Source organism: Anastrepha obliqua, chromosome 2 (assembly GCF_027943255.1).
Source record: "Anastrepha obliqua isolate idAnaObli1 chromosome 2, idAnaObli1_1.0, whole genome shotgun sequence".
Taxonomy (NCBI): Eukaryota; Metazoa; Arthropoda; class Insecta; order Diptera; family Tephritidae; genus Anastrepha; species Anastrepha obliqua.
Genome location: NC_072893.1, coordinates 29,210,031 through 29,225,069, shown reverse-complemented (window position 1 = coordinate 29,225,069; position 15,039 = coordinate 29,210,031). Strand labels below are relative to the sequence as shown.

General features: G+C 42.0%; 1 protein-coding gene across 1 annotated transcript in view; it reads left to right on the top strand.

Annotated features, from left to right (window-relative positions):
• Window positions 1-244: 244 nt before the first annotated feature.
• The window catches only part of LOC129238072 (ubiquitin-like protein 3), an 83,137-nt gene continuing 68,342 nt past the window's right edge, over window positions 245-15,039 (top strand). Inside the window, exon 1 of the mRNA XM_054873111.1 lies at window positions 245-274. Coding sequence (XP_054729086.1) covers window positions 245-274 — 30 coding nt within the window. The remainder of the gene's footprint in view (window positions 275-15,039) is intronic.

The following is a 15,039-nucleotide window of genomic DNA, read 5'->3' as shown; positions in this document are numbered from 1 at the left end:
AGCACCACACTGTATCTCTTTTCAACTACAACTCTTGATAGCATAGAGTCAAGGGGCCTGGAGAGAATCGTTGGGTCGAAGTCCATGCCTTCTCTGTTTTCCAATGCCGGACAGGGGCCGTACCAGTTCCCATTGTGTTTCAGCCTGCAGATGGCCTTCAAGACCTCTCCTTAGATGAAAGCATCAAGTGGTGGTAGAGCAATCAGAGCATCTAAATCCAATTCACCAGCACCCGGTCTACAACATGTCTACTGGTGGAGCTGCACATACTGTCGTAAGTGGCATTATCAAAGGCCCCTTCTATATCCAAAAAGATGCCCATAGCGTAGTCCCTCCTGTCGATGGCCTGATCTATCCTAGCAACAAGGTTTTGCAGTGCCGACTCGTAGGATTTTCCGCTTTGGTAGGCATGCTGAAATGGAGAGAGTGGGTGAACCTTCAGCGACCTCTGACGCATATGCAACTCCACTAGTCGTTCGAGACTTTTCAGCATAAAAGAGGTCATGCTGATAGGTCTAAAGCATTTGGGGCTGGTGTAGTCATCTGTCCCAACCTTAAGGATGAAAGCGACCCTCACCATCCTCCACGAGCGTTGTATATAAGCCAGTGCTAGGCATGCAGTGAAGATTTTCTTCAGGGATGCCGTCACTGACTCTATGCCTTCCTTCAGCATAGCAGGATAAATGCCATCTGGTCCGGGGAACTTATAGCCGCCAAAAGATTCGATAGCAAATCGAAGGGCGGCTTCATTCACCATACATCTGACAACGTACCAATCACTTACAATGATAGTCTTTTTCGATGAATTTGCATTCTCAGGCGCTTCATAACGATCAAATAATATTCTTTATTTAATATCTGAGTTTTTTTTTGTATTTATTAAATCTTTTCAGACAGGCTTTAAACAAAAATAGTTCCGGTTACTTTTTTGACAGAATTTATATCAGAAATCTATTATCTGAATTTTATTTTGGCATGATTTTTTGCAATGGCGTGGAAGTACCCTGCTTTTCATATAAGCCCAGCGAACATCGATAGCCTACGAATTCAAAGTGTTCATGCTCCACTTAGCTGTATTGCGCAGTGCCTCGTCCTGTGTGAAAATATGAAAATATATTCGTCCTTGGAATGACATAGTCTATCTATACATAAGTATTAAGCAGTTTGGAATAACTTCTAAAGTTCTGATATTCCCAACAGAGCGAATTGTTTCCTCCACGAAGTAAATGGGTTATGGAACTTAAAGCTGTATAAACACGCTTCAGATCATCACTGCAGTTGGCAGCCATAATTCAGATCTCTCCCAAAGAATCAATTAAAGGATATTAAATTACAAGTACAGCGCAACTGAAGCCAGCTCTGACTTTGTTAATATTTTCTGAAAGTTTACTTATCTGTAATTAAAAAATCGACAAATTTGCAAAAGTTAGTTAACATTGTTTTTAAGGTCTACTAAAGTTTGCATACTCCGGCTGAATTGTTTCCAAAAAGTGTCAAAAATGGTTGGAGTATTTGTCTGAGCGAAATAATATGCAGTAAAATGTCACTGAAAATATTTCCGTTTAACATTTTAGCCCATTCGCTTCCACCTAAAAAGGTCATTTTGCCATTTATTTCAAGAAACCGTTCAGAAAACAAATTTCGAAAGGATGAAAATGTTGGAAAAATTATTCTTCGGAAAATTTTACTGGGAGCCTCTCAGGTAAAACCTTCATATCACCAACGTACAAAAAATTAAAAGAATAAATCTGTGCGAAGGAGGAATAGGCCAATAGGTTGTTTGTGTACTGTGTTAAAACCATAATATTTTATAAGAATCTTTAATAAAAACTAATTTTTTCCAATAACTGCTTTCCGATGACCTTTCCAACTAGGAGCATATTCGCCATTCCCTACGGACATTTTCAAGTTATATAATCTACTTCAAAATTATTTCACTTGACGCATTTCACTCCTGCAAGAGGTGGTGGCATTTGATTTTATCTTCCTAATATTCCGATAGTTTTTTCGTTTATCGATATATTCTGTTTCTGCATGCAGCATGTAAACCAATTTTTGCGTTATTGAAAGTGCCAAGGAAAAAACTTTTGGAACAGGGAAAGGAGAACTTTTGGAACTCGCACTGCATCCAAATTGGCCACGAACAAGCTATCCGCAAGGTGGGTGTCGCTTTTGCTCACACTAGACCAAAAACGTATAGACATAGACACTTCGCTGGTATTCGAGTATTTCAGCGTAATCTAAACGAATTTCTGTACCGATGCCTATCCGTTGAGAAAGCTCGAGCGAGCTCGCGTGCTACAGAGAAGAGTGCTACAAAAAAGAAGTTTGTTCCATCGGCTGAAAACTTTAAGCCGGCCTTGCGTTCCGACAATCTTGAAAAAGTAAGAATCATATCTAGCAAATACTACGCACCGTTTTTGCGTGGTGTGAATGATGAACTAAATTGTTCTCTCAGCAAAACAATTTATGGGCACACACTTCCATGGCAACAGTTTCCGAATTAAGCGCGCAATCGGGTCAATTGTAAGAAAGTTTTGCGAAATGAGTACGTTAATTGAGAAGCTAATGTATCAAAACATGCTGAGTACGCTTATGGTAAGATATGTCAAAGTTCCCAACAGAAACGTCAAGATGACGTCTGACAGACCTACAAATGCCTAAGGTTAGAAATATCAGTAGCAACCCTCGTATTCCATATGCGCGGATAATAAATGATGTAAAGAGAAGCTTAAAGGTATACAGATCAGATAATTTAGAAGCAGACATTACACATTACAGAACCTAGTACAGGGTAATACTTCGATGTTATATAAGAAATCTGCGTAGTGAAAGAGATCCGCTAGTGCCATATCTACTACAAAAGTGTCATGCAACAAAGTACGTGCTGTCAACATCAAAGAGTCCTCGCGTCTTGGACAACAAGTCACTGTTGGCAACCGCGAATTTAAAGTGTGGAAGGACTTTGATTATCTAGGTACCAGTGTTAATAGCCTTTGTGAAGGTATCATGACCTATTCTTTTTTACGGGAAATGTGGGTGTCAGCCCTAAGTCCACGTGCCTTTCAGCAAGTTTGCAGCAGGAATTTTTAGGATGTTAGGATTATCCCGCCCTTACTCGGTCGACATTGCCTCGTTGGCGATAACAGGGGCACCAAGTCTAAAAGACAGCGGGTGTGGTTGTCATTTGAAGAAGAGAGGCTATAGATTTTCCATCCTGCTGACTGTACCGTGAAGAAAGCCTTGACAGGACAGGAAATGGGCGTGAAGGCCAAATGTAGACCGAGGAATATTTGGATAGACGCAGTGGAACACGATCTTAAGAAGTTGGGAATATGTAACTACGAAGCAACAACTTACTTTGAGCTCAGTAGGCAAGTGAGAAGTAGATGCCACTCTCCAAAAACGAAAACAACGCTGTGCCAAAGCCTAATCATCCCCGTCCTTGCACTGGGACCGTTCGAGAGAAAGCTTTTGCAAAAAATCTTTGTGTACGCGGGAATGAGTTCAGTATCCGATGGAACAGCGAGCCGTATGAGCAATACTGAGATGTGGACATAGTGAAGCGTATTAAAATCTGGCTTGGCAATGTCTCGAGCGAGAACGAAAGTGCTCGGGCGCGGTAGTCTTTCGAGAGGGAACTCACTGGTAGACGACCTTATTCCAACAAAACTGGCTCCAGCAAGCAACGAATCGAGCTACATGACGAAATGTTTTAGATTCGACCAAAAGCGACCGAGTAAGAGAGATCGAAAATTACTCCAAGTTCTCTTAATTTCACTAGCGCTCTTTTTGCCACAATTTGATAAACTGTGACTTTAACAGTTACTTGAGTATAGTACTCTCTGGTGGTTGTTGTTGTTGTAGCAGCATAAACATTCCTCATAGATGTTGGCGAATGCTGCTGGAGTGAGAGTCCTTGGCCCAATATAAATCCTCGTCGTTGCGATAGCCTAGAAACACCCGCCGAGGGAATGGTGGATGTTGTTGTATGGGAAATGCTGCTGGAGTGGTAGTCCTTGGCCGAATATAGGTTAGGTTGACCTGGCTGGCTGAAAGCCATCACATAGACCTATTCGTCCTTAGTGGTACAAGATTAAGCTTGACCGTTACGTTTCCTTGTAGTAGTGTAATAAGCCTGCGCCTTTTGCAAATCTAAGTAAGCTCTATAGCTCTAACCCCGAGAGACATTCTAACCTATCATATAGGTAGTAGAGCTCTTAAACATTGCATTCGGGTTCTAGCTAAGGCAGGGCAAGAACATAGAAGGTCTACAAGAGTTTCCCTCTCTTCTAGTTCATTGCAAAATCTGCACTTATCATTTTTTGCAATTCCCATCTTGTATGCGTGTGCCGCTAACAAATTGTGGCCTTGCAGTATACCTTCGATAGTTCTGCCGTCCTTTCTAGAGAGGGCTAGTACGAATCTGGAGTATTTGTCTGCATTCTTTGGCAATCTCATTTACAATTTCGTTTCCTGCAATGCCCTTATGTCCGGGTACGCAAAAGGTATGTAACCGTCTGCCTGCGGATAGTCTCTCTATGGCTTCCCTTGTCCTAAGAACTTTTTAGATGAAATTATATGAGTTTATTGCCTTTATTCCCGCTTGACTGTCAACGTATATATTTATGTTGAAGTTGCTCGATGTCCTTGCTAGTGCTATTTCTGCAGCCTTTCCTACCGCAAAGACTTATGCTTGAAAAATACTGCAATGGTCAGGGAGCTTAATTGGGCAGCTAAACCGGTAAATATGTTAAGCGTATTGGCGCTAGGGTTTATACCTCTTTTCTACCCCTCTTCTTCTCTTGTTGTTCGGAATTTCTTCACCCAATTGTATTTCGGAGTCATATAGTCCGTATTGGTCCGATAGCTCATACCAATTGAGCTACGTCCGAATATTTTACAGGTAAATTCACGCGTTGCGTGAAGTCTTGCGGCAGATCTAGTTGCTAGATCTTCTGCCGCAATGTCAATCGGTGGTAGCTTGAGTATTCTTTCAAGTGCTGCTGTAGGAGTGGTTTTCACCATACTAGAGCACCATAGAGTAATATTGGCTTTACTACAGCTGAGTAGCAGCGCTACATTATTGGCCGAATATAAATCCGCGTAGAACCGTAGGGCTGTAGTGGGAACGGTGGTCTTCGGGTCGGCCTCTCAGTTATCAATATTCAATAGCAGCCACTTTATTTCTTTCACTGTACAATTTTATTATCTCCTTACGTTTTCTTTATAGCCTCTTTGCTGGCTCCACCCAGACTATAAATAATATTTATTTTACTTTGAGAATACAGCTGAAACTTCTTTCGTTTCGTTACTCCTATTCGTTTCTTATTCCACTTTTTTATGTATTATTATTTTTATTTCTATCCTTTCACTTTCTTTTCTTCTTTTCATCGCTTTTATTGTACGAGTATTTTTACTTTTTTGTTCTTTTCTATTTTATTCTCCACTGCCATTCCCCTCCAAATCATACTCTGCTGCTGCCGCCATAGTCACACACTTTTCGACATTTCCCAATGTACACAATTCTCACTTTAAGCAATCACACAAAAATTTATTTTTACTTATTTCATTTTCTACTCCGATTTCGGTATTTTGCCTCCTGTTCGTGTCTCAAATATGCCAACTAGAGTTACTTATCCTTCATTGGCACTCGTCAATTTAGTTGGCTTTTGCAAACTTTTTACATTTGCGCGCATGCATACAAACGCACTGGTGTACGTATTGGCGCGTATGTGCATGCATATGTATGTGTGCAAGTGTTTCTTAGCTCCACTTATACTTGAGCTACTTATTTGCGCCGAATAACTATTGTTAGTGGCTCTTGTCGCTGCTCGGTTGTGATCTACTTGCCAACGGCATGGCATTAAATGCGAAATTCCCTTGGGTGTGAAATTCCATTATTCTTTTTTGGCTGCTACAAACTTCTGCTCCAAAGAACACTTATTTGTTCATTCAAAAAGAATGGGAAAACAAAAACAAAAATAACGAAAAGCGCGCGACACTTCTTCGCTCATCCTGTATAATCTGTTGGTAGCATCTAATAAGAGTATCGTATTTTTCGCTTTTTATTGATGTTACGTGATTTTTTTGCCAACTTTTTTGTGTATCAAGTGCACACACACTTGCCTGGCAAAGGGTTTGCCTTTGTCTCGCCCTTTTATATTTATGTAGCCTTGATGCTTTGTGCGTTTTTATCTACCGACTCCAGTACTTGGCTGTCAATTTCTTTCGCTACCTTTTTGTGTGGGCCTGCGTTTTTCGGTGACATCAGAAAATATTTTTGTATTTGCGTAGGTTTGTAAACTTGTATAATTATATTACACTCGCAGCTTATTTTTGTTATCCTTCAGATAGCGGCATATAATTTTTAACATTATAATTATACCTTTGCGCTGAAAATTATTAGGTTGCGACCGTAATCATTTTTTAAGTTATGAAGATGAGTTTGATGGCATTTACTTCCACTTAGGCTTCACGTGTAAATAGACAATTCTACGCAAATGCAAGAATAAACCACGTCATTCTAATTAACTATTTACATATACAGCGTTGTACATCAACTTAAGATTACTGCAATTACGGGAAAAGTTTCCGGACCGTTTTATCTCTCGAAGAGGTGATCACAATTGGCCACCGAGATCTTGTGATTTAACACCTTGTAACTTTTTTCTTTGGGGCCATGTGGAAGAAAAGGTCTACGCCAACAGCCCAGGGTCGATTCAAGACCTCGAAAATGGAATTCGTGAGGCTATTGAGGACATAGGGCAGCCACTTTGCAATTCGGTTATGGAAAATTTCATGCAAAGAATATTGTCCTGTAAGCGTGGTCGTGTTGGTCATTTGCCTGATGTTATTTTCCACTAATAACGGCATACCTTCCTCTTTCTAATGAAATAAAAATCCGATCATTTATATTAAAAGATAGATTTTTTCTTTGAATATCAAAATAACACCTCTTAGTGGAAAACCCTTTATTTGGCTGGCAAGATTCCAGATCCATCTAAAACCTATGCCGCACTTTGGGTGCAATGAATCTCTAATCGCGCTGACCTAAGAGCAAACTCTCCGCGCATTGTGTCAAACCACAGTCAACTCCACGAAATCCCTATAAAGTCTCTTTCCAAGTTCAGTTTGGTATCTGTAGGGAAGCCCATCTTATTCTTCTGCTCGATTGGCGCGATAACTGCTTAAGCCGAGATTTATAAAGCGCACAAGTCATTGCTTTTTCGTGCTAACCGACGCCAATTAGACACACCAAGTGAAGTCAAGTCCTTCTCAACCTGATCTTAGTCCAAGCGGAACTTTCTCCACTCATATCCCATCAAGGGATTAGTGGGTCGTTTGCAACACTTGGGGACAGGGCTTGGTTAACCTGTTCACGGATGGCAGGAAGTTGTACGGTAGGATTGGTCGAGGAGTATTCTGCAAAGAGCAACCCATCAGCCTCTAATACAGGTTACCGGATCCCGGTAGTGTGTTTCAAACAGAGGTGGCCGCAATAAAAGTAACAGCTGATTGGCTACCTACTTCCGAAATAACTGTTAAGGAGGTAAACATCTACTCCGATAGCCATGCGGCAATTAGGGCCCTGGACTCTATTACAGTGCACCCGAAAGTGGCCAGCCAGTGGCTGGTTTCACTTTCGGCTGCAGCCGAACTCTTTGACATAAAGGCTAACTTGGGTACCTGGTCATATTGACATTGCGGGAAACGGCGAAACGGACGAGCTGGCCACACAAGGGACCTGTGAGGTATTGTCCCCGCAAAGGTAGAAAATCGGGATCCACTTCACAACCTGTCCTCTACTCCTGGAAAGATTGGGTTCGCGTCAACTCAACGAGCACTGGGCAAGTACACAAACGTGTAAAGTCGCAAAATCTTTTTGGCAACGGTTGGATCGGAGGCGATCGAGGGATTTTCTGAGAATGACAAAATCTCAGCTCTCAAATTTCGTGGGCGTTCTCACAGGGCACTTTCCGCGGGTTAAACATGCGGTGAGACTCGGAATTACTGCGAGTCCTTTTTGTGGCAGCTGTATGCAGGATGAGGGGGAATCAGCTCAGTACCTGCTGCTTAGCTGCCCTGCTCTCGCGGGACTAAGTTTTAAGTATCTTGGTTCTCACTTCTTTCCTACGACTGCTGACATAGCAGACCTTGATATCAAAAATCTGATGAACTTCATCAGCACCATAAAGCGGGTACCACAGCCGCAAATTAGACACCGTTGGTAATCCACAAATACCGCCTCTCTCGGATCTGATACTTTTAAGCAGAAGACATAAAACCGCTGCTCTTAAACAAGCCACAGATAATCGGGAAGAAAGGAGGGTTGAATCCCAGAATAAGACTCGCATCTGTGCGACACTAAACCTCCTTCCGATAGATCTACAATGGTAAAAAACTGGTAAAACCATAGCTGATATTTCGGGGCTTCCCGGACTGGTGGACTATGCACTCTAGCCTACACTTACCATTACGACGTTCACGATCCTCCTACCTCCAAGGAAAGAGTGCGGTCGGAACGGGGTAAGACAGGGCGAGCCCATTCATTTATAAACAGTAGGCTCAAAGCCGGTGGCAGGGTAGGCGGAGGTGTATTATCCGAACATCTGCGGATCTCCTTCAGTGTCCGGCTTCTCGACTGTTGTAGTGTGATGAGATACGTGGAGATGATATCTATATTTTCACTGATAGCCAGACGGCGATAAAATCCCTCACAGAAAAGTCGACAACCTCTAATGAAATGCCGCACAACTTTTAACTGAGTGCCTGAGACATTTCACCTAAAGGTAACATAGGTTCCTGGCCATTGTTACATTGAGAGTAAGGCATAGATTTGCAGGTAGACCATTTTTTAATGAATTGGAAGATCTCAGTGCTCTGTCTCTAAGGAGATCAACATCATTGTTTAAGCTGGAATACAATACGAGGGGTGCCTTTTATATTTCGGGATTACAAAAACAAATTTTAATCATCGAAAATCACTTTATTGTTTTTCAAAATATTATCCATGAAGATCTATACACTTTTGCATGCGTTTGAACCAATTGTCGAAGCACTTTTGCCACTCTGAATGAGATACCTCCAAAACATGCATTCTTCAGGTGTCGAAAAACGTTGACCTCTCAGTTTGTTTTCTACGTACGGGAATAAAAAGAAGTCAGTCGGTGCCAAGTCAGGACTATACGGCGGATGACCCATTAATTCGATGTTTTGGGTGCTCAAAAATACAGTTGTTTGAGCCGATGTGTGAGAGCTCGCTTTGTCCCATTATCCTGGTGAAGAGTGATCCGTCTTTAGCGATTGGTTTTCCTAATTTCTTGGAAGACAACTGGCAAACAAATGGTTGTGTACCACTCAGAATTTACTGTTCTGCATTGTTCTAGTGGTACGGTTGCGACATGTCCAGTTTTTCCGAAAAAACAGGCGACCATTTGCTTGGAAGTGCTTCGTGGGCGAACAACTTTTGTTGGATTTGGCTCATCTTGAAATACCCATACAGTCGACTGCTGTTTACTTTCGGCCTCATACGCGTAAATCCATGATTCATCACCTGTCACGATATCATAGACGTGTTTCGAAGCCCCGCGATCGTATTTTTTGAGCATTTCCTTCGACCAATCGACACGAGCCTGTTTTTGAGCGATTGACAAATTGTGTGGGATCCAACGCGAACAAATTTTTTTGACAGTCAAATGTTTATGCAATATTGAACGAATGCTGGTCCCAACTAATGCCTAAGATTGTCTCAATCTCACGATAGGTCACATGACGATCTTGCAATATCAGTTCGCGCACAGCATCAATGGTTCTCGGAACAACAACTGATTTTGGACGACCTTCACGAAATTCGTCTTGGAGTGAACTACGACCACGATTGAATTCACCATACCATCCATAAACACTGGTCCTTGATGGAGCTTCATCGCCAAAAAATGAATTAAGTTCATCCATGCAATGTTGCTGAGTTAATCCACGTCGAAAGTTGTAAAAAATAATCGCACGAAATTGTTCACGATTTAATTCAATTTTTGGACCGAGATGAATCTTTTAAGTTACTGTAAACAACACAAATAGCGCTGGTATTTCAAAACGTTCTGAGTACGTAAAAGCCAAAAAATGTCAAACTTTGCGTTACAGCGGTCAGTTGCCAGATTGCAACACCAAGATTTCCAAATCCCGACATATAAAAGGCACCCCTCGTAAAGTTGTTTAGCGTGCTCTGGCGTTTAAGCTTTGTGTTGATGGCAACGATTTTTCGAAATACCAACTCTCCGACATGATTGCTATGGATGAGACCGCGGTATTCCTAGGCCAAGGAGCTCGTACGACAGTTCACTACAAGGCTTCTTCGTTAATTTACGTGCCTTCTACCGGTTACGATAGTGCACGTGTTACCTGTATTTTGGCGATTCGTCTAGATGGCAAGAAAGTATCGCCATTTTTAGTCACTCAAGGTAAAAAATACCAGATTCAACGTGTTTCAGGAATTTATGTCATTGAAAGGGAGAAAGCCTGGTGCACCCAAGCAGTTATAAGACAGTGGGTTGATTTTATGCTGCCACCACTCTGTTGAGGGGTTAGAATAGAGGTTTACTAGTTTGGGATTCAGCAAGTACTCACCGCGCTAAAGACATGAAAAACTTTCTTGCTGAGAGGAAGATTGATCAAATAATGATTCCGGCAGGAATGACTGGTCACCTCCAGACACTTGACATTGCAATAAACAAACCATTCAAGAATCATATGCGAATGGATATATTGAAAACAGAATGGTGAGAAATCATCGAGGTAATTTTGTAAAACCAAGCTTATAAGAAATTGTTAATTGGGTAAAAAATTCATGAGGCAAAATAACTGATAGTGATGCTGCCAACGCACCACGAAGAGGCTACTTAGACAAGAAGTATTCATTTAACGGTAGCTATATCGCAAGACATGAGAGATTCGGACCAATGCATCAACAGGAAATTAATTAGGAAGAAAATCAGAATATAATTCAGAATTTTATTTATGACGATGTTCCAGAAGAAGATGACATGACTGTATTTGAATAAATTTAAATTTTTGTATTCTGTGTACAATAAATATTAAATAAAAATATATAAATATACTTTTATTTTTGCCCTCCCCCGAAAATAAGCTCTAGCGCATATTTTGGACCAAAAAAAGAAAGTAAGACAATGTCTTATTTTCGGAAAAAGACGGTAGGTAGAGCGAAGAGCGGCAGTGCGCTGCTCCGGCGCAGCGGATAAAAGGCGGCGCAATATTAATCACGCTATCGAATGATTTATAATTTTTGCAAATGGCGTCGTACGTCAATCATATTTGACACTGGTGAAGTAGGCGGCAGCTGGAGTATGGAGCACGTAAAGGTTAAAATAGAGATTTCCATCACTTGAAGTCATTTCTTTTTATTTAGTAAAAAAGTAGTTATATATATATTCACAGAACATCTGTATATATATTTTTTAGTTATTCCAGAATGTTGGTTCTGATGTACTGTACTATTAAATTACATTAGAGCCCGCGTTTTATACCCGCCTGGCCTAGAGCCTTTACAAAAGTCGCGCACAAAGAAACTGACGTCAGAAAAACCTTGTCATACTCTTGTGTTGACCTTGCCAAGCTTTTCTCCACCAGCTTTTACGTTTCCGTCGCCTTCGATGCCATTAAAGGCCAACAAAGTGATTTCGAGTGCGCGAGCGCGAGTTTTATACGCCTCAAAGTCGGCAACAGCATCAACATTTCTAATGCAATCCAGCAGCTGAGAGCACTTGGTGGCTTGATATATTTTATCCATACATAAGTACGAGTATAAATGGCATTTATGTACACACACACACACATACCAAATACCTACATTTATATGGTACACTTTTATGTAGGGATGTGTTGCTGCAAGCAGTTACTTGCTTGCGGCTAGGTGAGCTGGACCACTGCGCTCGCTACCATCTATTTGGAATTCACAACCCACACACAGTTCCGGCACCAAGCCGACGCAATAAATAAATCCTTTTCATTTGTGTTTTGGTTTTGTTGTTTATTTTTATTTTTTATTTATTTTTGTTTGGTTTTGCATTGTTTTATCAATTGTCTGTATAAAGCAGTGGCATGTGGCAGTGAATTTTAATGTTCTCATGGCTGCTGCGCCTGCTGCTGCTCTGCTGCATACTAATGCATTCCGTGAGAAATGCACTCGAATGCTATAACACTGAGATCGAAACACACACACACAAAAACCAAAAGTTCCGAAAATATAAATCTGCAGATAAGTTTACGTTATGAACATTAAATTAAGTGCAGCCAACTGGCAGACAACACAAACCAGGCACCCGAGACGCCTTACGCGCATCTGTATGGGGGTGCAGGAGTGAGTGGGCGGCATGGGAATGGCAACCTTCGAAGTGGTGCTGGCTGAGTGTTGATGACGTTATCTATCAGTGCACTCACTACACGCGCTCTTGAAATGGATTTGCGTAGGTGGTGTTGCACATAAGGCTTGAATTGTTGTCGTATGCGGCCGTCTTACTTAATGATAGAGTGGAAATCTAAGTTCAATGCAGCGATTGGCTGGAAATTTTCGATTAATTTTTTATTGGGTTTCTTTTCTTTAATTTATTTTTTCTTTTCGCTCCTCTTCACACATTTTTTGCACAACACACACAATGGACAGACGCGTCAGGGCCAGAGCAGACGGAGGAATGTAGCTGCCTTCCCTGCTTGACCTAAACTAGTAAAGGGTGATCAGATTGGAGGTACTTTTTCCAATTTGACACATCACGCGTGACTACTGTCAAACTCAACTCTGTCGTAATTGACATTTTATCATGGAAAGACTTATGCCTCAACAACCTTTAGAAATCGTACAATTGGATTACGAAAATCGACGCTCTGTGAAAAATGTTCATCGCGCGCTCAAGTCAATTTATGGCGTATGCACATAACTGTCTTACCGAGCGCTCTATTCGACAAACCATCGGCAAAATTGAGAATAAATTTAACTTTATTAGATGGTAAGCGACCGATTACACCACGTACAGCCCGAAGTGAAGAGCATCCTGCGGCTGCAAATGAGAGTTTTGCCGAAGACCCTGAAGAATCGATTCGGCGCCAACAACTTAACTTGTCTTATGGCACTAATTTGGCTATTTAATGCAAAGATCTTGGTTTGAAAGCATACATATAAAATACAGCTAGTCCAAGAGTTGAAGCCGACCGATCTTCCAAAGCGTCGTAAATTTAATCATTGAGATCCTGAAAAACTCGGCGCATTTTGGGACCCGATGTCTTGGTCTTAATGGTCTCGGGACCCTTCCCATCAGTAATGGCTGAAATTTTGGAAGGTGCACTGGCTACAATCAGTAGTTGGGCTGCCTGTTGCAGTCTCAGAGTCAACTCTGACAAAAAGGAGTTGATGCTATTCCCCAGAAAATACAAGCTTCCGCCTTTTAAGCTTCCAAGACTAAACAACCAGTGTCTTACACTCGCATCGGAAGTCAAGTATCTTGGTGTAATACTTGACCCCAAGCTTCACTGGAAGCTGCACATAGAAAATCGAGTTAAGAAGGCCAATATAGCCTTCTACGCCTGTAAATCTATGTTCGGCTAAAAATGGGGTCTCAAGCCACGTGTCGTACCTTGGATGTACAACTTAGTGGTTCTGCCAATTTTGACATATGGTTGCTTAGTTTGGTGGGTAGATCTTCAGAAAGGCTACACAACACCACTAAACTAGAGAGAGTGCAGAGAACTGCAGGTGTGCGCATCACTGGTGCTTGTAGAACATGTCCCACTGCTGCGCTCAACGCTATTCTGCACTTACTTCCAGTGGATCTGCAAGTTAAATCCATTGCTGCTCAGAGCACTATTAGGTAGAAGGAGATTGGCCTCTGGAGACAATTTCCTGTAGGACATAGTAGCAACTTGTAGCAGATCTCTCCTTCCTTCTCTGTTCTTCGCAATGATCTCTCCATCCGAAAACTGGGATTTGAGAGTTGTGCTATGGCTACCTTTCCGAGCAGGCAAGATTGGAAATAGCGGAGAGTCGGCACGGATATAGGTTCCTCTCTTTTCACTGACGGATCCAAGATGGAATCTGGAGTGGGAGCGGGGGTTTTCTCTAAATCAGCCAGCATTTCGATCTGCTTTAAAGAAAACGGAAACGAGCAGCGTTTTTCAAGCAGAGGTCTTTGCGATCCTGCAAGCATGCAAAATGCTTAGGGATCGCTGTTGGGAAGGAGTCACTAATATTTTTTCCGATAGTCAAACTGCGATCAAGGCCCCGTCGTCGCCGTATTGCAGCTCTCTTCTCGTAAACTGCTGTAAAGAGGAACTCAAACATCTCGATCAAGCGGGAAACATTTCCCTTATCTGGGTTCCTGGGCACAGCAATATAGAGGGAAATGAAATTGCCAATGAGCTCGCCAGGAAGGGGTCAACAGAACCGGTTTCAGTTGTCTCCTTCTCAGATATTGGTGCCCCCTTGACCGTTGGTAAAGGGAAACTACACAGTTTCTTTCTAAAAAAAGCGCAAGACAGATGAAGGTCTGTCTCATCATGTGATATTTCGTAAACACTATGGCCTCAATACGATATAAACAGAACGCTTAAGGTGATGGGAATCCACCGCCATTCAATTTCCAAACTCATTGCGGTGTTCACTGGTCACTGGGTGATCGGTACTCATGCGGAGAAACTTGGAATTCCGAATAAGCCCTATTGCAGAAGCTGGGGGATCCTGCAGAGAAAGAGACTGTGGAAAACTTTCTCTGCAAATGTCCGGCTCTAGCGGCTAGGCGCTTGAGATTTCCCTTGAGTGCCCTTTGGGGATGGCTTAAAGATATTCTCCAGCCTACATCCCTCTTTCTCCTCCACTACATCAACAGCGCTGGCTGGCTGTAGACGGTTTTCTCTTCCCTAAATGTTTTTACAGGTAGTGGTCCACATTATGGTATCAAAACGGCACGTAAGTGCTACGTAAAATGTGCCATCTTACCTACCTCTTGTCATCTTACCTACCTACCTTGGGACCCG